At 35.6% G+C, this 20,769-nt stretch overlaps 1 protein-coding gene across 2 annotated transcripts in view; it reads right to left on the bottom strand.

Annotated features, from left to right (window-relative positions):
* Positions 1-7,783: 7,783 nt before the first annotated feature.
* SPPL2A (signal peptide peptidase like 2A) overlaps positions 7,784-20,769 on the bottom strand; it is a 51,610-nt gene continuing 38,624 nt past the window's right edge. For both annotated transcript variants that reach the window (XM_042942042.1, XM_042942043.1), the window contains 3 exons: positions 20,002-20,079; positions 18,403-18,563; positions 7,784-8,084 (listed from right to left, as the gene is read on the bottom strand). In XM_042942042.1, the coding sequence (XP_042797976.1) occupies positions 8,010-8,084; positions 18,403-18,563; positions 20,002-20,079 (314 nt within the window). In that variant the 3' untranslated portion in view covers positions 7,784-8,009. The remainder of the gene's footprint in view (positions 8,085-18,402; positions 18,564-20,001; positions 20,080-20,769) is intronic.

Here is a 20,769-nt window from a genome sequence, read left to right as displayed (position 1 = left end):
CTATCCATTCATATTTTCAGAAATAAGAGAATATATGGCACCAATGAGACAGCAATTGGATGCTATAAAAAATAAAGTGTCAGAAAGCAAAAAAGAGCACTTGGAAATTAAAAACATGTTAGCAGAAATAAAAAATTCAAGAAAAGGTTAGAAGATAATGTTAAGGAAATCTTCCAGATAAGGGGCAAAAAGATAAGAGATAGAATATTGGAGAGGAAAGGTAAGACAAATAGATTAGTACGGAAGGTGCAACATCGAAATATCAGGGCTTCCAGAAAGAAAGAACAGAGAAAATGAAGGGGAGATAGTAAGAATGAAATTATTTTAAAATATTTTCCAAAATTGAAGGATAGAGGTTGCTAGACTGAAAGAGCTCATTGAGTGATCAGTATAATGGATAAAAATATACCCATACTGGGAATAAATATAAAAAAAATACACACACACACATCATGTATGTTCTAAGAATACTTTGGAATTCACTTACACTACAAAGTGTCCATTATTTATCTGAAATTCAAATTTAAATGGGCATCCTGTACTGTATCTGGGAATCCTACATTGACCTTGTCATTACCAGTATTGGCAATTCTTCATAATTATAATTTGTAACAATCCACTCAGATCACCACTGCTCATCTATTCAACTTCTGATATTCCAAACCCAACAATCACTCAACAATATAGGGACAAAATGCATTTATCCTAACATTTTTTCACTGTCATTCATCACCCACTCAAATCTTCATGTCCTTCCTTACCCAGCTTAAATTTCAAAGGTAATAAGTTAAATTCACTCCTTCACATACATCCTATATTCCCTTCTTCCTCTTTAAACTTCTTGAATTTGCTTGGTTAAGTCACAAAGTGTGGTCCCTAGGCCAACAGTACCTATGTCACCTGGGAACTTGTTAGAAATGGGCATTTTTGGTTGGGTCCTACCTCAGACATGAATTTAAAACTCTGGGACCGCAGCCAAGCAATCTGTGGTTCAACAAGGCTTCCAGTTGAGTCTGATACATGGGGTCTCACATTTTAGCATGTGAAAGATGACCTGTAAAGCGTGATAAAAAACCAGATTGCTGTACCCAATCCTCGGAGTTTCTCTTTCAGTATAGAGTGGAGACAAAAATCTCACATTTTTAACAAGTTTCAAATGATGCTGTTGCAGAACCAGGAACTGCACATTGAGGTCCTGCCCCTATAACAATCACTCTCTCACCTTTTAAAGATAACTTTTTCCTTTCTCTTCAAACTTTCAGGGCACCTGGGTGGCTCAGTGGGTTAAGTATCTGACTCTTGATTTCAGTTCAGGTCATGATCTCATGGTTTGTGGTGAGCCCGGGTGGCACTCCATGCTGAGAGTGAGGCGCCTACTTGGGATTTTCTTTCTCTCTCTCCCTCTCTGTCCCTCCCCAGCTCATGCTGTCTTGTGTGCATGCTCTCTCAAAATAAATAAATAAACTTAAAAACAAGCAAACTTCCTTCATCTCCTTCTGAAACTGACTCTCAGTTGATGATCCTGATCAGGACTTTGCTTGCAGAATATAAAAGCACTCAAAATAGAAATTCTCATGCTCCCACCAATCACAAATACCTCTCTACCTGCATCTGTATACATATACACCACCTAATCTCCAGTTTCTGGAGAGGAACCCCCCATGTTCCTATCTAATGCAAGCCCTTCCACTTGGGCAGTTGATCCTATCACCCCTGGCCTACTTGAGATAAATTGACTTCATTCTCTGACTTCTTTCCTACATCATCAAAATTTCCCTTTCTACTGGATCCCCATCAACATTCAAACATGCTGTTATTTCTGCCTCTGTCAAACCACCCTTCCCCAAATCCAAACTTCTTGACCCCATTTCTCTTCTTTCTTTTAGAATAAAATTCCAGAAGGGAATCATCTGTACTTGTTTTTTCCACATGTATCTTTCCATTCCAAACTGTGAGTCCTAAACTGAGACTTGAAGGGTCTACAAGTGTGTGGATTGTGTGTGGATTGTGTGTGGAAGGTGGGACTGTGCACCAAAGTTTCCTACAAAGAGGAGGGCAGGAATGGAGAAGAAAACGATGGGAGATTAAGCTAGATAGGCACAGGGGCTACACTAGTCAAGCTCTAAAAATCACAGTAAGGAATCCAGACTGTTCTGAGACAAATTTGGTGCTGTTAAAGGTTTTTTTTAAAGCACTTGAGTTGCATGATCACATATCCATTTAGGAAAGAGCACTGGCTTATGATGTCGAAGAGTGATTGATAGCAAAATTAGCATTTGCAAGACCAGTTAAGAGTTTGTTCACAGTATAGACGGATTAAATTGAGTTCACGGCAGTGGCGATGGTGAATACGAGGATCGAGAGACATTTGGAAGACGGAATGGAGACGACTTGGCAATTGCATTGGTCTATTTTATTTGCACTGATCAGGGCTGGAGTGGATTTTGTATAGGAAATAATTGGTGAGGCTTTAATTGAAAAATGTTCCAAACACATAAATTTGTGGATGAAGCATTTTTCATTTATAAAAAAAATTACTTGGTTTTCCATAGCTAGCAGGGCCTATTTATAGGTAAACATTACTTAGAATCTGATTGTTACCTTTCCCACTTAGAGAAAAAATCCTCTGATCCAAATTGAAGTTTTTAATAGAATGACATGTCAAACCATACACTTTCATCTGCAACTAAGACTCTTAAGAACTCTTAAGAGAGCTGGTGAGAAATCAGTGCCTTACTACGGTTTACAAAGATCTCTCTCCAGAATTCTGCTAAGTTTGGCTATTGCTGCCAGAGCAGTGTCTATTCTGAGAACTCACATGCAGGCAGTTGAAATTTCCAAAACTTTTTTGCTAAGATAGTTTGTTATCATTAATGTTGCCTAGAATTGGTCATTGTTTTCAATTGCTGGTATTAATGCTTTTCATGATACATTATTTTTACCTTTATTTTTTTTTAAGTTTATTTTGAGAGAGAGAGAGAGAGAGAGAGAGAGAGAGAATGAGCAGGGGAGGAGGAGCAGAGAGAAAATCCCAAGCAGGCTTCAACTCTTCAAGACCATGAGATCATGACCTGAGCTGAAATCAAGAGTTGGGACCTTAACTGACTGAGCCACCCAAGTGCCACTGGAGTCTAGGTTTTATGCCTTTGCCTTATTTTAATTTGTTGTGGGTCATTTGGGTAGGGGCCACAAGAAATATTAAAGTTGAGAACTACTGATCTAGACTCTTAGGGTTACAGAAATGGAAATGATGTGAATATAAAATTTAGTCCTACTCCTATTTTCTAACAAAACAAAATGAACTTCAGGCTAATAAACATAATTTTTAAAGAACATAAATTAATTTTATTTAAAGACAAAAACTTGAGAGTTGGTTATTTTTTACTCCCACTATACACATTAAACTGTTTATAAGGCTAACTACCTAAAGAAAATATGAATAATTTATTATTTAACCATATGTTAGTATGAATACCTATTAAGAGTCAATAGACTTTCGTGATTTGTATTTTGAATCTTAACAGAAGCATATCATAGAAAATGCAAAAGGTGTTAAGAGTATACAGTGAAAAATAGATCTCCCTCTTAACCCCTGTGCCCTAGCCATCTTACTTGCCCTCTTCCTAGAGACAGCCACTCTTTCCAGTTTCTTATGCATCTTTCCAGACACATGGATATTTGGGCATATGGGATGAAACAAGGTTCCTCTGAGCAGGGCATGGAGAGGAATGGACTTCCTCAACATGTGGTCAAGACAAACACATTAGAGATCTATATCTGAGCCAACCACATCTGAGTTAAAAGAATAGTACGATGGCAGCGGGCATCTTAGTAATTTGTGACACAAATGCCATCAATGTTCATTTCAACAGATAGGATTCCTTGGTTAAAAAAAAAGTCTATAATGCATTTATTCAATAAATACTTATGAAGGGGTATTATGTATCAGTACAAATTTGCAATAAATGACACTTATGGAATCTAGATTTTATGGACAATTTGTCAGACTTAAATAACTATACAATTTCATAAGTGATGATTACCATTTATACTTTATGTGAACACGATCTGGTATACTTTTATTTCATTTTCAATTATTTTTCACCATTAAAAATAAAACAAATTTAAATTCTATTTTAAAATATAATTTATTGAACACCATAATGAATTCAATACATTATAAAATTGTTTTTCTTGTCAGTATTGGCACATAATGAAGTTTTAAAGCATTGCTAAATTAACACTTGAAAAAATTTTAAATTTTAAATCTGTTCCATAAAAAAAATAAAGACCAGTAGTGTTATAAAATTATTAATTTGCACCAACTTACATATCAAAGTGTTAAAAAAAGAATTCCACACTCAAACCATCATCTAAGAAGTAAAAATTCTATCATATGCATTTTTAAAAACGTTCTCATTTGAACTAAATACAAGAGAAGATATCAAATAGGCAAAAACTTTACAATGATTTGTCCTACTGGGAAATTTTACAGGCTAAGCAGATAAACTTTAGATTAAAAAAAAAAAAATCCATACTCCAAAGGAATAGAAGTTGTTTACAGTATTTTTTATGTAATTTTCTAATCAAAGAAACATGACATTAAATATTCTACATTTGTTTCCTCTTTGTTGCCTCTTAATTGACAATGAGGACTATTCTAAAAATTTAGTTTAAAAATACTTTTTCCACCAATGAACATTTTCATAGATGCAAAGCCTGTCCTTAAGTAAGGGAACATTAAACAAGGAAATTTATATATATGGTCTTCACTATAATATGGCCTGTTTATTACTCTGTCAATCATTTTTACTCTGAAATTTTAGTAACCCAAACGATGAGTACTGCACAATTTCTTTCAAATTCCAAAAGGCTGAGTAATTGATTTAGGTCACTGGAATTTACAGAGTATCTTTCTTCCAGGAAGCAAAATGTACTTATATTCAGTATTTCGGTTTCATTTATATTACCCTCTCCATCCCCCTTTAAAATTGTCCTCTGAGATAAATAGAGCACTGAAAATAAAAAGTTTAAAACTGTAGAATAGGTTATTTGGCATCATCTTGAATAAATTCAACTTTTTTCCTTATTAATGGGAAAATATAAAACCTTTCAAACCAGTGCATTCTACTGGTCTGAAATGCAATTCCTGTGTTTTTGAAATCTCATTGGTGGAGATCAGCCTGAAATTCTAGAAATCAAGCCTAACTAAAATTAGTTCAAATGTCTTTAGTCAAAAAAACAAAACAACTGTTTGCTTATACCTATGGCAGAAATCAAAAGAGCAAAGAAAAACTAGAAAGTTCATTTGTATTTACTCTAAATTTACCATTTCACCAAAATCTCTACGGACATGAAACTAAAATCTATACATGCCAACAGCAGAATTCTCTTCCTTCAAAAGTAAATCACAGATTCTACAAAGGTACTGCTAATCTAAAAAAATCTACAAAAACACAATGTATTAGAATATCAAGGTCTTTCACCATTAACCTCACATTTATCTTTGCTGGTCTAAATTAAAGTAAAAATCACCTACCCTACAATTTGAGATATTACTTTGTTTGATACGCTACAAAATGTTCACAGGGAATTTCTAAAAAGTATTATTTTTTTTTCTTGCAATATATCTCACTGTTGTAAAGACATGTTCAGGAAAAAACCAACTCTCTTTCCCGACAAGTTATAGGTGGTGGGAAGATGAGAGAGGAAGAAAGGACACGCGTGGCCTTTTAAGGAGCAATTTTCATCTCTCATCCTTCCTTAATTTTGATTTCCAAAATAAAATATTTCCAGCCAGGTTGCTAGAGAGGGTCTTAGAATACAACATAAAGTTGACATCGAGAATGGAGAAACTTGGAGAATTTCACTCTGTTTCTTATTTTTATTAATCAATAGGATCTCAATAGCAAACTAGAACAAAGTTTTACTTCTTTGATAACTTACGGTTGGATAAAGTTGAATTTGTATCAAATAACTAAGATTTAAGATTTCTAGATGTAAAATGCTCTTCATAAAATGTGGTTGAGGCTTTAAAGTATCAGAAAGTTGGGATGAGTACAGATAATTTTACTAAAAAAGCTCTATTTTGGCAAACATCTTACTGATATTATAAATGAAAATATAGCTGGAGCTTTAAAATGGCACTTAATCTGCTCTATCAGAGTCTGCCAAATAAATTAGATTCTTTGGAAAAAATTCAAACTTGATATTATGGAGGCAAAATTAAGATTAACTCTTACTTGTCAGATACTTACCTGTCATATTGCCATAAACCAAAGGACCCATGAGTATACTAAGTGGAAAGAGGGGCTCATTGTTAAGGGAGCTGCTCTACCTACAGTTTACTCAGCAAAAATTAATTAAACAAAAGCAACTAATTGCCTCAAATGTTAAATTTACTTCAAACATAAATGCTTTAAAAAGCATTAGCTTTATCTTTTAATCAGACAAATGGTCTAAAGATGAAAGATCAGACTTGTTCACAATCTTGTACATTACTTGCAGGGAAATGCAAAATCCTGTTGTTGCAGTCACTCATCATTTGGGAATTTTTTTTAAAATGTTTATTTATTTTTAAGAGAGAGAGACAGAGAGCACAAGTGGAGGAGGGGGAGAGAGAGAGGGAGACACAGAATCTGAAGCAGGCTCCAGGATCTGAGCAGTCAGCACAGAGCCAGACACGGGGCTTGAAACATGAAACGTGAGATCATGACTTGAGCTGAAGTTGGACACTCAACTGACTGAGCCACCCAGGCACCCCTGGGAATTTCTCAAAGAAAATAAACGACAGTAGAAAGATACTTTGACTTCTGACTCCCAGGATAATGTTCAAGGCCACATTTGAGATTTGGCAAAGAATGAGAAAGATATTTTTCAAGTTGGAAGGTACCACCAGGTACCAGAGTGATTAATTGGTCTAAATTACTCATTTTGCAGATGAGAAAACTGAGATTACAAGGGTTTTAAGCTAAGACAATTTACTCAAATTCTTTTATTGTCATTAAATTGAGACTAACCCAGCCTCCTGTCTTTTGTCTCCAATTCTTTCCTCTGGAGCACACTTTGTATATTAGTAAGTCATCCTCCATCAAAATATTAAAAAATTAACAGTGCTTTCCTATGGGGAAAGGAGTGGGAATTAGGGGAAAAAAAGGTGGTGGATGAGGGGGTAAGAAGAGATGGTTAGGGATGTTACACTCACACAATGAGCCACATGTGTTAATATAAAAGTTGACTAAAAAATATTTTACAAAATGTCAAGCCTTAACACCAAAAGAACCAAATTCCAGAGGTAAGAAATACCATGGTGAAATTGAATGTTAGTGTAGAAATTTAAGCTACCTCTTCAAGAAAAACAGACCACTGAAAACTGAAGACTAGTTCTATATATTATGTTTCTTTATATCTGGAAAAATATTTTAATATAATACATAGGCAGACTAAAGTAATTCAGATTTTCAAGTTTAAAAAAAGACTGGGATTTTTAAAAAAAAACCTTATGCTACAAAAATACGCATTTATAGATATTCCCAAATCCTATTTTTCTAACCTCTGCAGTGAAAAGATCCAAAATTTCATCGCTGAACTGCCTTCTAACATGATCTTAAGCAGTTATTTCTATAGAGCATAAAGTTAATGTAATTCTTTACAGTAAAATCTGTTCATAAACTCACCTTGACAGAAATACTTTTATCTATCATTAAGAGTTGAAAGAAACAGATTTTAGTAGAGGGGTGGGTCAAGACAGTTTTTTAGAAAAATATACTGTGTATAATAGATCTTGAAAATTACACAGACCATACGCTTTTATTTAATGTGAAGGCACAACTTTAACATAGTTAAAAGCAAATGTATTTCAACTATTTGATGTAATTGTCAGTACCAGATCTTTAAAAATATATATTTGCAAGCATATCATTGAAGCTTCTTTCAGACTGTCAATTCAAAAATCAATTTCAAAAGTCAAACTCTATTTGTAGAAAATCAATTGACAGGTCTACAAAATATTATTGTTGGACATTCTGTTCGCCAGCAGCCACAGGGCTTTCTTCATTTGTTGCATAGTCCAGGTGGCCCATCACCTAGGCACAAATAAAACAAGTTAGGAAATGCAAATTTTCAATTTGCCCTCAATATTCACTAATTTGGCAAAAGGATTCCCACTTTTTAAAAAGGACACAGAGTACTCCCTGGGACTGAGCACTCCTTTTGGAGCAATGTAGTGGCTCAACATCCATGCTCTAAGAATAAGATCAGGGTGACAGAGAAAGCCTCATCATTTGACTCGGAGCCAACCTGATGAACTCTTTCTTTAGATCTTCTACTATTTCCATTTCCCAATATGAATTACCCTTCATGGCAATGGGAACTCTACCACAAAAGGAAGATATTCCTGATGCTTAATCTAGGACACTACTCCAGGCAGTGTTCACTCCTAAAGGTAAAAAAACTAAAAATGACCCCACAAGTCACTTTGAGAATACCTGCTGGTTTGGGGACAGTGTAACTTGGTTGATGCCTTGAACTGACTGTAAGACAATTTAAGAATGATACTTGAGGGGTGCCTGGGTGGCTCACTTGGTTAAGCATCTGACTTTGGCTCTGGTTGTGATCTCACAGTTCATGAGTTTGAGCCCTGCACTGGGCTCTGTGCTAACAGCTCGAAGTCTGGAGCCTGCTTCAGATTCTGTGTCTGCCTCCCTCTCTGCCCCTCCCTCACTCGCACTCTGTGTGCCTCTCTCCCTCAAAAATAAATAAAACACTAAAAAAAAAGAATGGTACATGAAATTATGGAAACATTGTATGACAAACATTTCTACTAAAAACAAATATACTGAAGGTACTTAAAAGGTCAAATGAGTACCTGAAAATAAAATCAAGACTACATTTGCTATAGACTACTTTAGAGGAATTACCAGTTAAACTTTTCTCAAACGATCACTTCAGCTATGTTCCATATTCCTAAATAAATCTTTTCATATTTGGGAATGAAGGAAGAAGAAACTGCTTACATGTTTTCAGTTTCTTCTTCAGATAAACTTGCTTAAAAATAGAAAGAAAGTACCCACTGTCTTTGTGAAGATTGTCAAAGATTTTTAGATTAGTGATATATTTTCGGTATTGTGATGCACATTTTCCCTTCTTTATCAAGAATTAGAAGAAAGACCAGCAAGATAAATATTCCTAGTTTTGTAAAAGGATTCTAAAAGCTTCAGTGTTTTTTGGAAAAGGAAGCAGAAGGTGGAGTCATTTCCAAACGGGGTCTCTGAACTTGCCAGACAAGAAGAACACAATATGAGCTGAAGCTTCTGCTGACAATTGTCTCAAGTAACAGAGACAGCTTATAAAACCCAAACCTGCCAGTACTCTACAAGTCATCTCAAGGCCAAAGCAGTTTTGAGGTCCTTTATTTGCCAAAGATATTCCCTACATTAAGATAGTTACATGTTCGTAGCACTTCGAGGGGGGGAAGGTCCAATCAAGAAAGGTTAACATATTTACCAAACATTTCACTAGATGAAACATAAGATGAAGTTGTTGAACTGTTGATTTTAGTCATAATTCAAATGAGGGACAGAAAGGAGAAGCATGTAAGATATATTTAGGCTCCTTTTCTTCTAGCAATTTAGAAGCTCTGAGGATAAGAGGTTGGAGCTGTGGGGAAAGAGAACTAAGTGGCCTCAGCAGAATGGGTGCTGGGGAAATCCTCTTTCTTCCCCAAGACCTGCTTACCCTGGCAATTGTACCCTAATGACAGCCTATACGTTACCACACACCTCTTCTTTCCTAAACCTCAGTTACCTCACTGGCACTATAATCTAATTCCTAACTACATAAGCAATGTATTAGATTAAAAGAAAAACTTTCAAAATCAACTTATTAAGAAGTAAACATCTGTACTCTTTATTTACTTTTCTTTACCGACTTTTCAATGAAAGCAAAGCAATACAGAAACATAAAGCATGACCTTGAAATAGGTTTGTATGTATGTATGTACGTATTTATTTATTTATTTTAATGTGACTTCTTTTTGAGAGAGACAGAGTGCAAGTAGGGGAGGAGCAGAGAGAGTGAGGGAAACACAGAATCCAAAGCAGGCTCCAGGCTCTGAGCTGTCAGCAAAGAGCCTGATATGGGGCTTGAACTTACAAACCGTGAGATCATGACCCAAGCCAAAGCCAGATGCTTAACTGACTGAGGTACCCAGGTCCCCCAGATAGGTTTTTATTTTTAAAAAACTTTGGGGGGGTGCACCTGGGTGGCTCAGTCGATTGGGCATCTGACTTCAGCTCAGGTCATGATCTTGCGGTTTGTGGGTTTAAGCCCTGCGTTAGGCTCTGTGCTGACAGCTCGGAGCCCGGAGCCTGCTTCAGATTCTGTCTCTGTCTCTCTGCCCCTCCCCTGTTCATGCTCACTCATGCTCTCTCTCAAATATAAAATAAAAAACAAAAAAAATTTTTTTTTTTAAATTTTTTATGTAGGCTTCACACACAGTGAGGAGTCCAGTGTGGGACCTGAACTCATGACCCTGAGATCAAGACCTGAGCTGAGATCAAGTTGGATGTCTAACCAACTGAACTACCCAGGCACCCCAAAATAGGTTTTTAAAAACATAACAAAAATTAATATAGATAATAAAATTAACTGGCAAAATTGGTATAGTTCTTCATAATATTTGTAAATAAGCAAGGTCGATTTGGAAAGCTGACCATTGGGTCAGCTTGCCTGGCATTTACTGATAGTTCTGCCTATCTATAAGTGAACCAGACTCCAGAAACACTCTAATAAAACTATCTTTAAAGGGGGAGAGGTAACCGGAGAGTTGTTGATACTAAAGCAGTGTTGTTCTAAGTATCTCTGTATTCGGACTTGTCAGTTACAGCTTGTGACTTCTAAAAATAATTAGAAGCACTAGTGACATTTAACAGAGACAAACCCACTGTTTACTGGATATCAACAAACCGAACACTTACTTCCTATCCAGAGTCAAAGAGCCCATTGGAGATTGCTGCATAACTCTAACTCCACTGATTTAGAAACAAACAAAAAAATCCCCTAAAATGATGATTTCTTTTAGTTGTTCTTTATGCCAAAGTAATTATGTCACTGCTTGATTTTTCTCTCTAAAGAAAAAACACCTTTATTTATTCTACACTAATTAGAACTTAAGACTTTGAGTACAATCACATGGAATTGAATACTGTAACTCTTGAAGCATTCATGAGTTGAAGCATTAAAAAAAAAGCTGAAGTATTTTCTTGAAGCATTCAAGAAAAAAGTTCATAGTAAATAATAGTGTAAGTGGCTTTGAATTATAGGAAAATAATATACAATTAAGATCTCCAAATTAGTAATATTTTAGTGAAATCCTATAGAAATGTTACTTCTTTTGATCAGAGAAATTAATGGAAAGGGCTGAAAGACTCTAAGTAAAATACTAAAGTACTTCCATGAAGTCTCAGTTTTAGAAATAAATGGAGTATAATTTCCCCTTTGGAAAAAAGTATAAAAAGGCTAACCATGACATTTAAAAAATCTCCAGTGCACATATGTGGATCTTGAGAAACTTAACAGAAAAACATGGGGGAAGGGAAGGGGAAAAAAAGTTAGAGAGGGACAGAGAAAAACCATAAGAGACTCTTAAATACAGAGAACAAACTGAGGGTTGATGGGGGGTGGGTGAGAGGGGAAAGTGGGTGATGGGCACTGAAGGAGGGCACTTGGGGTGAGCACTGGGTGTTGTATGTAAGCCAATTTGACAGTAAATCATATATTTAAAAAAAAAAAAAAACCCAGTGCAAAGTCCTGCTTTTTACCACCACTTTTTTTTTTTTAATTTTTAAAAATGTTTATTCACTTCTGAGAGAGAGAGAGAGAGGGACAGAGACAGAGACAGCATGAGCAGGGGAGGGGCAGAGAGAGAGGGAGACAGAATCTGAAGCAGGCTCCAGGCTCTGAGCTGTCAGCACAGAACCCAACACAGGGCTTGAACTCACAAACCATGAGATCATGATCTGAGCTGAAGTCAGATGCTTAACCGACTGAGCCATCCAGGTGCCCTGATTTACCACCACTATTCTTGAACCCACTCTAGTATCAGGTATTGGAATGAACTAAATGATTAATAGCATAAACAAGTATGTCACCACCTTAGATTCTGGCTTTATTTTATATTACCCATTTTGTATTTGATTATGTCACAAAGTAGCAAAAACTGTTGGCACTTGCAAAAAGAAATGATTATATATAAAGACTGTAAAGATACTAGTCTAATTTAACGTTTAAAAGTGTCTCACTTTTAAACACAACAAACTTATAATAATTTTGGCAATTTTATGAGGGCTGCTAAAACACAAACTTACACACATACCCACAAAAGTGACTAAAGGTCAGTGGATTAAGGACTGAACATTACAGATGCTTTTCATGAAGAATTTCAATAACACTAATGGAGAATTTATAGTGTATAAAATACTGTTATCAGCAGTGTGGGTTCCTAATACCTATGAGATAATAACTCACTGAAGAAGGTATACATAAATATCTACACTGTGAAGCAAATATTAATAAGTATTTAAAACACAAAATCCACAAAAAATATGGGGAAAGGTGAATCTAATTTCAAGTGGAGAACTCTTGGGTATCTGCTTGGAGAAGGAAGATTTTGAGTTGGCAATACTATAAGAGATATTCTGGAAACCATCTGGCAATGCTATGAAAATAATGGAGGCAGAGGGAGAGAAGGGAAAAGGTTATGACACTGCTAGCCTGAGAGATGAACCAGGAACTACCTGAGGGTTGATTTCAGGGCTGACCCTCAGGTGTATCTTACACTGGGTCAATACCTTGTCTCCCTCTGTTTTACCAGACTTTTTGAGGTTCCAGGTTGTACTTTCAAAGCCTCTGCCTAGCCTTACCTGATCTCATCCACTTGCCTACCAAGCCCTGGGTAGGCATAGCCCTGGGCTAACCCACCACTATGGATTAGATTTTCCCACCTGCCTGTAGATCCAACCTCATTTCATGGATGAGGAGACAGTCATAAGAGATGACGTGACTTGGCAGAACTGATTCCAAGGCCTATAATATACTGTTTCCCACAAATGTCAACATTCAAGCTAAATTAATTTTGAGTTTAGCTACTTTTTTTTTAAAAAATAGGAAACTGCTGTATATATATACATATATATATATATATATATACACATATATATATATGTATATATATTTAAAAAAATTTTTAAATGTTTATTTATTTTTGAGGGACAGAGAGAGGCAGCGCGCAAGTGGGGAAGGGGCAGAGAGAGAGGGAGACACAGAATCCAAAGCAGGCTCCAGGCTCTGAACTGTCAGCACAGAGCCCGAAGTGGGGCTCGAACCCACGAGCTGTGAGATCGTGACCTGAACCGAAGTCAGACGCTTAACCAACTGAGCCACGCAGGTGCCCCTGAACTGCTGTATATTTTAAAGTTTATTTATTTTGAGAGAGAGAGAGAGAGAGAGCGAGTGAGCGAGCGAGAGAGTGAGAGAGAGACAGCAGGAGGAGCAGACAGAGAGGGAGGGAAAAGAGAATCCCAAGCAGGTTCCACACTGTAAACGCAGAGTCCAATGTGGGGTTTGAACTCATGAACCATGAAATCACGACCTGAGCCAAACCAAGAGTCAGACACCTAACTGACTGAGCCACCCAGGTGCCCTAATTTTAAGTTTAAAGGCTGGACAAAAGTAGTGAGACATTTTCTTTTTCACAATAATGGGGATAACTTTGTGAAGGCATTACATACTATAAGTTTCAAAAATGCTGGTTTTCTAAAAAAATAGATTCTCTCCTGGCAGCAGTCTGTAATATTCTGCAACTAACTTGCCTAAAATTTCAGCATGTGCCTTTTCTTCATATTTTAAAGTCTAGTGTACAGTGGGAAAATGACCACATTTAACAGATTTCTTTTTCCTCTGAGGCTTGTGATGGCTATCAAATCTTTTTGCAAACTGAGTTAAACGAACTAGATTTAACAAACACCTTAAGTTTTAATATTCAAACTGGGAAAACAGAAATCTAGTTAATGAACTGAAAAGTAACAGCCAAGCAACAAATAAACCAAAACAGAAAACCCAATTCCTATAAATAATAGCAGCAAATACACAGTGTTTATGATATGCCAGGCCCTATTCTAGGCAATGTGCATATTTGACAACAACCAACCCTCTGAAATAGGATGATTATTATTCTTTTTTACACTGGAGGAAACTGAGGCACCAAGAAGCTAAGTAACTTGTCTTAGGCCATGTAGCTAATAATGAACAAAATCAGAGTTCAAACTTCGGTAATCTGGTACCAGACTCCACACTTTTATTACTAGGTGCTATTTTATATTCTGAATATCTTTACTTAATAGAATGATGACATCACACTCCAAAAGTGAGAAGTGTATAACCAAAGTTGTCTTACTCTTTTTTCTCTTAATCTTTTTTCTTTAAAAAAAATCTTTTTTTAAGTTTATTTTTAAGAGAGAGAGAGAGAGAGAGAGAGAGAGACAGAAAGTGTGAGGAGGTCAGGGGCAGAGACAGAGGGGGACAGAGGATCTGAAGCAGGCTCTGTGCTGACAGCAGAGAGCCCGATGTGGGCTCGAACTCACAAACTGTAAGATCATGACCTGAGCCGAAGGCAGATGCTTAACCAACTGAGCCATCCAGGCACCCTTTTTTCTTTTTTAATATAGTTAAACAGTAAAACAAAGTTAACAAGCTGCCTCCCTGTCCACCCCTCTCCACCCCTGCAATTTGTTTTACCTTTTTGGGTATGTTAAAGTGAATTTTCCTACAACCAATTGTCTTATTTAGCTTCTATGTTATATGATTAAGGCCCTGGAGTCTGCCCTGCTGGGGTTATTTACTACTGCTTTGTGTCAGCTCTAGTGGTCTTCCCCTTCATAGGTAGTTACTGTGAAGCAGAATTCTAATTTTTTTCAAGATCACTATTTTTAAGAATGAGAATGAAACTTGGATGGTCTAAGGCAGACGAGTTGTTCATAGGGAATATAAATGCATCCCTTGGTTGAATTCCTTCCTTACCTATCATCCTCTTTCCCCTCAATAAACATCATAGAGAGAAAGGAGGAAAGGTAATAAACCAGAGAGAAAGTGAGCTGTATTTTCAAAGAAACACAATGTTATTACATTTACATATATGACATCTTTAAAATTCAAGTATTTATAGTGTGAGTTGGCATAAAAAGATCTCCACACAAAATGTTCAAAGTAGTTGGCCCTAAAGGAAGGGTGGGGCAGGTGGAATAGTTAGAAAAGGACGTTCTATGTTTACTTTAGACACTTCTGTATTACTTGTTTAAAGAATGTAAACATGCATTACTTTGTAATTAAAACACACACACAAAAAAAGAAAGTAAAAACAGGATTAGGGTGTATGTAAAAATTTTAGTTCATTAATTTCCACTAATAATATTAACCTATTAATCATTAAAATAGAACAAGGATAATCAGAAATCCTTCAATGAACATTTTTTCACATCAACTTTGTCCAAATGTTTAATCACTTTCTGGACAATCCCTTGAAGAGAAATTACTGGGTCAAAGGAAATGGTAAAATACAGTACATGTGTTTGAGAGTATTACATAGCCATTAAAATGATTTTTTTAATAAGGAATTTAAAAATGAAATAACACGCAGTGAAAAAAACAAAACAGAGAACTCTTTGGAGTATGGTATCATCTACCCACATATGCATTTATCCAAGAAGGCACACGAGGGAACTCACATAAATCTTAAGAGCGCCCACCCTCAAGGTGGTGGAATTATAGGTGGACTTCCTTTTCTTGTGTTTTTCTATATTTTCAAAATTTTCTGTAATAAGCACACATTTTTAAAATAAAATGCTCTAAAAGCTGTATTAAAGGGGAAGGAAAATTTTATAAGTAAAAATGCTGGTGATGAAAATAACAAGACACATACTTCATTCTGTAAGACAGTTATATGTGTTCTCATTAACAGTTCCGAATTTAAATTCTAACCTAAAAATTTAATGTCAACCCTAATCGAAATCTCCTTATGTTGCTCATCTTCTCTGTCCTGCTCTACCTCATAACCAGTGAATCAGATAGAAACTTCTTGCTCACAGTTCTGTCCCGAGCTGCTGCTTCTCCCTCTGTGTTCTCACTCGGTGCTTCCAAATTTCTGTCTCTAGCTAGGTCTGTTTCCTGCACATCAGGAGACATTCATTCATTTGCCTATTATTTCTCTCTTCTTGTTGGTCCTATAGGTGCTCTGAAATGTCCAATATTGAATTCATCACCATTTTCCTCAAACCTGTTGCCCTTCTTTATCTCTGTGAATGGTATCACATCTACCTACTCAGTTACCTAAGGCAGAAATCCCGATTCCATTTCCTTCTCTTCTCCCTATACTGACACTATCACTGTATTCCATTAATTATGACTCTAAATTTCTCTGGACTTCGTCCTCTTCTTTTGATCTCACTACTGTATTGATTCTGGCTACTATTGCCCCTGATTATAATAGCTGCTTTAAGTTTTGCTCCCTTCTTCAATCCATTTTGTAGATTTCTTAAAACCCTTAAATGGTCTATGTTCTCAAGATAAGAGTTCAAAGACCTCTTTGAAGGTCTTTGGCTTATAAGACCTTATGGGCTGTCACCCCTGTTTCCTTCTCCAGTTTTCATTTCCTACTGTTACTCAACATTATAGTCATCCTAAATTTCACTCAGTTTCTAGAATGTGCCATGCTCTCTTCCCTCTGAGCCTTTCAAGACATGGTTCCTTCCACATGGAACACATGGCTCAGGCTTCAAGTTTCAACACATAAATTTAACATTCTTTAAGCCTTCTCTAAATCACCTTTGATTCTGTCACAAAACCACAAGCACTGGGTATCCCATTGCTAGCTTTCATGGCACCCTATATAACGAATAAATACATTTATCATACTTTGTTAGTGACTATCTGCATCCTCCATAAGCATCTCACTTTCAAGAGGCCATGAGAGTAACACTGTTTCGAACTTGTTCATCTTTTATCACCAGCACCTAAAATAGTACCTGGCTCACAGAACTGCTCAATTAACATTTGCTATATGAAAATAAAACTATTCTAAGAAAATGGTTATGAAGAGCACTTTCTGGGATGTGGCTTTCAAAGGCTAGAAGTAGAGTGTATGTTGTAGGACATACTTTAATTTTTAAAAATCTATAAAAATAAAAAATTGTGTGGGTGCCTTCTTCATGTAAAAGTTACATGCTATTTTACTGGCTTAGTCAAGGGCCTTGTAGCCATAATTCCATGCGCATAAACATAAGTTGAGACAAAAGCATTGTGAGGTAGGCAGGGGAAGTATTATTATTTTAACCAAATTTCAAAGGAATTACAAGATTTACCCAAAAGAATTCTAGACCACTGCTTCTTCAAATTATAGTAGTCTAACTTAATGAGTTAATCACCTCTTGTTAAATAAAGATGATACCGTAGACCAACTGCAAGATGGATATGAACTTTGAACTGTTTACCTACTAACAGAATTGCAGCCACCCACCCAAAGTATCTCTATTTTTGTTCATGTGACCACTAACACACATGTATGAGGGTGGATGGAGGATGGTAGTTTGTTGTAATAGGCAAAGCAGAGCTTACTGCCTCATGAAAAAAATCAATGTGATGACCCTGACCTTAGTAAGCTAGAGTTTCCCAATCCCCTTTAATTTCAATGGAAACAAATTTTACTGGAATATCAAGAACATTTAGAAAAAGGAGAAAGGGGCTTAACTGTAATGAAGAAAAAATGCAAACATAACAGGTTCTGATACCATGATTTCCTCTGCTCCAGGAATTTTACAGAAAGGTCTGTCTTGATCCATTAATCTGAAATGGGTACCCTATTGAATTTAGTTAGACCCTTTTAGGTACTAAAGAGAGTAGAATTTTTATCTGCAAAACCTTAGGACTCTACCTATATAAATAAATAGCTAATATCAGACTCAAAAATTCCATACTTATAGTTTTATTTTTCATGAAGCCTACTTTCCTGTGCGGATTTGAAAACTTATGTTGAAATGCTGTTGTGGTTTTCCCTGATGCCCTCCCACTGCTTCTTGGTAGTCTCACCTGGAGTCACCAGGATTTTGGCATCAGATGAGATGAAAACTGATGGTGCAGCAGGTGGACAGTAAGGGAGTAATGGTGGAAAAAACTTGGGACATCCTGACAGATCCAAGGTAACTTCTGGGCACATAAAAGCTATATATATATATATATATATATATATATATATATATATATATATATATATATATATATGCAGTTCCCAGCCAAAGTTAGTCACTGAATTACGTCCTAAGATAACTTGGTAACCAAGATAGAAGCAGCACATACCTGATAGCCGTTACCTTTCCAGAACTTTTTCATTTCCTTACGTCTCCAAGCAACAACTGAGGCAGTAATAAGTGTGCAAGGAACTAAATAGAGGAGAGCAGGTTGCCCCTTTTTCATCAGCACCAGAACCACAAATGTAAGTATCATGCCAACAGAATAGGCTATAAGAAGAATACCAATTATCAGTCATTTCTACATGCTACCAAAGGCAGATTTTGACTCCCTCACTGAAGTGGTGGTTTTCAAATATTTCTAAGGATATTTTTGCCCTATGACTTTTTTCCTAATTTCATCATTTTCCTAGACAGCAATTAGGAGAGACATTCTACAGAGCTTTTGAAAATTTGGAAACTAGTTAGTATTTCAATTATAATTACCCTAATCATCAATCATTGATAAAGACAGTAATTCAAGAGTCTCAATTAGTCACTGTTAAGGATGGTAAGTCATTGCACATTTTGGATAACTAAAATCTGTACCAAGGGGTACTAAAAGTTGCTTTGAAAAATCTTCCTAATTTTAATTATATACTTCTTGGGCTTCAACAAGTGCATACCAAACACCATCTGATCTTTCCTTAATGACTGAGGGTCTCATCATGAACATGGGATCTCAGAACATTGGAGCTAGAAGAGCCTTGACAGACAATTCAGTCTACCTCCTGATTTTATAGATGAGGCAATGGAGGACCAGGGAAGTTAAGTGAACTTCCCAAAATTATACAGCACAATGGACAGAGAACCCTGTAATCTGCTTTTCATTGAGTGTTCTTTTATTCTATCACACTGACTGGTGCTGGACTTTAATATGTTAATGCCCTTAGACAGTATCATTCTTAATATCCTTAGACTGCTTTTCTTATTTCTTTATGTTTTTTTTCTTTTTGTCATCATTTCATTCACTTAGCTGTTCTTTCTTGCCGTCAGGTACCTGTTTCTAGTAATACCCTTCTCTATTGCTAGTGTACATTCTTAAGTTACTGCATTTAACTCCACTATGGAATTGAAAACCTTGCTAGCACAGTATGTAAATGGCTCTGGTACAGGCTGCTTACCTAAGAATAAAGAACTTTGGTGTATGAACTTTGAGATACCTGTTTGATATGCTTAGAAGTATTTTTTGGCTTACTTCCTATTCTTGTCTGTTCTCAATAATGGAAATAAAGAGATAAATGACAATTACTTCTGCTGTCCTAGGTTAGATGTTATTGTGCCATAAATTCATTTATATACATACACATTTATTCATATAGTATTTTAAGAAAATCTAATATTATACAATTTATTGATTACTGATGTGCCATATGCTCTAATAAAGCATGTAAAATATGCCTATATCTAATAAGCTAATAAAGCTAATAAAGCATATAAAATATGCTTATATCTAATATAAAACCTACTGATTTACTTTCATATATAATTTTTTTAAACCTCAAAAACTTTATGATATAGGTATTAAAGTATTTTTCCTTTTTGATGGAAAAACTTGTCTTATTAGTTAATGATGAAGAATTAGAATCCCGGACTCCTTATTTTGACACCTCTACCTTTTCCTACAGACAATATAATTCAAACATAATAGAAAAAAACAGAAGTTTACCAATTGTGGAGGAAACATAGTATATAGAAGAAGAACCAGTCTGAACATCAAATCTTCTACAGTATGCAACCAACAGTCCTAAAAAACAAAAAATAAATTAAAAAAAACAAGAAAACCCAAACTCCACATTATTTTCTTAAAACAGTAACAGCAACACAAATTTAACTGCAACAGCACACACTGCATTATATTTAACCTTCATTTTTATACCATGAGAACATTAAAGTACCCACAAATTCTGGACAAAATTATAAACGCTGATTTTTTTTTAACTTAATGCCATTTTTAAACATTTTTCCAAGCCATTAAACAATCTTTAAAAACATGATTTTTTATTAGCTGCTTAACATTCTATGATATGGAGAAAATTTTTTATTATATTTCTGTGGTATCAGTTGTATTGTCTCCTCTTTCATTTAGAATTTAATGATGTAGGTTCTCTATTTCTTGGTCTAATTGAAGGTCTGTCATTAGCTTTTTAAAGGACCAACTCTTAGTTTCATTAATCTTTTCTACTGTTTTCCTGTTCTCTATTTTTGCTGTATTTTATTATTTCCTTCTTTCTGCTAACTTTGGGCTTAGTTTGTTCTTCTTTTTCTAGTTCCTTACGTGTAAAGTTAGGCTGCTTATTTGAGGTTTTTCTATTTTCTTGATCTATGTGCTTATCACTATAAACTTCATGCTTAAACTGCTTTTGTTGTATCTCATATGTTTTGGAATGCTGTTTCTCTTATCATTTTTTTTAAAGTATTTTTTAATTTCTCTTTT

Source organism: Panthera leo, chromosome B3 (genome assembly GCF_018350215.1).
Source record: "Panthera leo isolate Ple1 chromosome B3, P.leo_Ple1_pat1.1, whole genome shotgun sequence".
In the NCBI taxonomy this organism is placed as follows: Eukaryota; Metazoa; Chordata; class Mammalia; order Carnivora; family Felidae; genus Panthera; species Panthera leo.
Note: the sequence above shows the minus strand (reverse complement) of the source record. Positions and strands in the feature narration are given on the sequence as shown.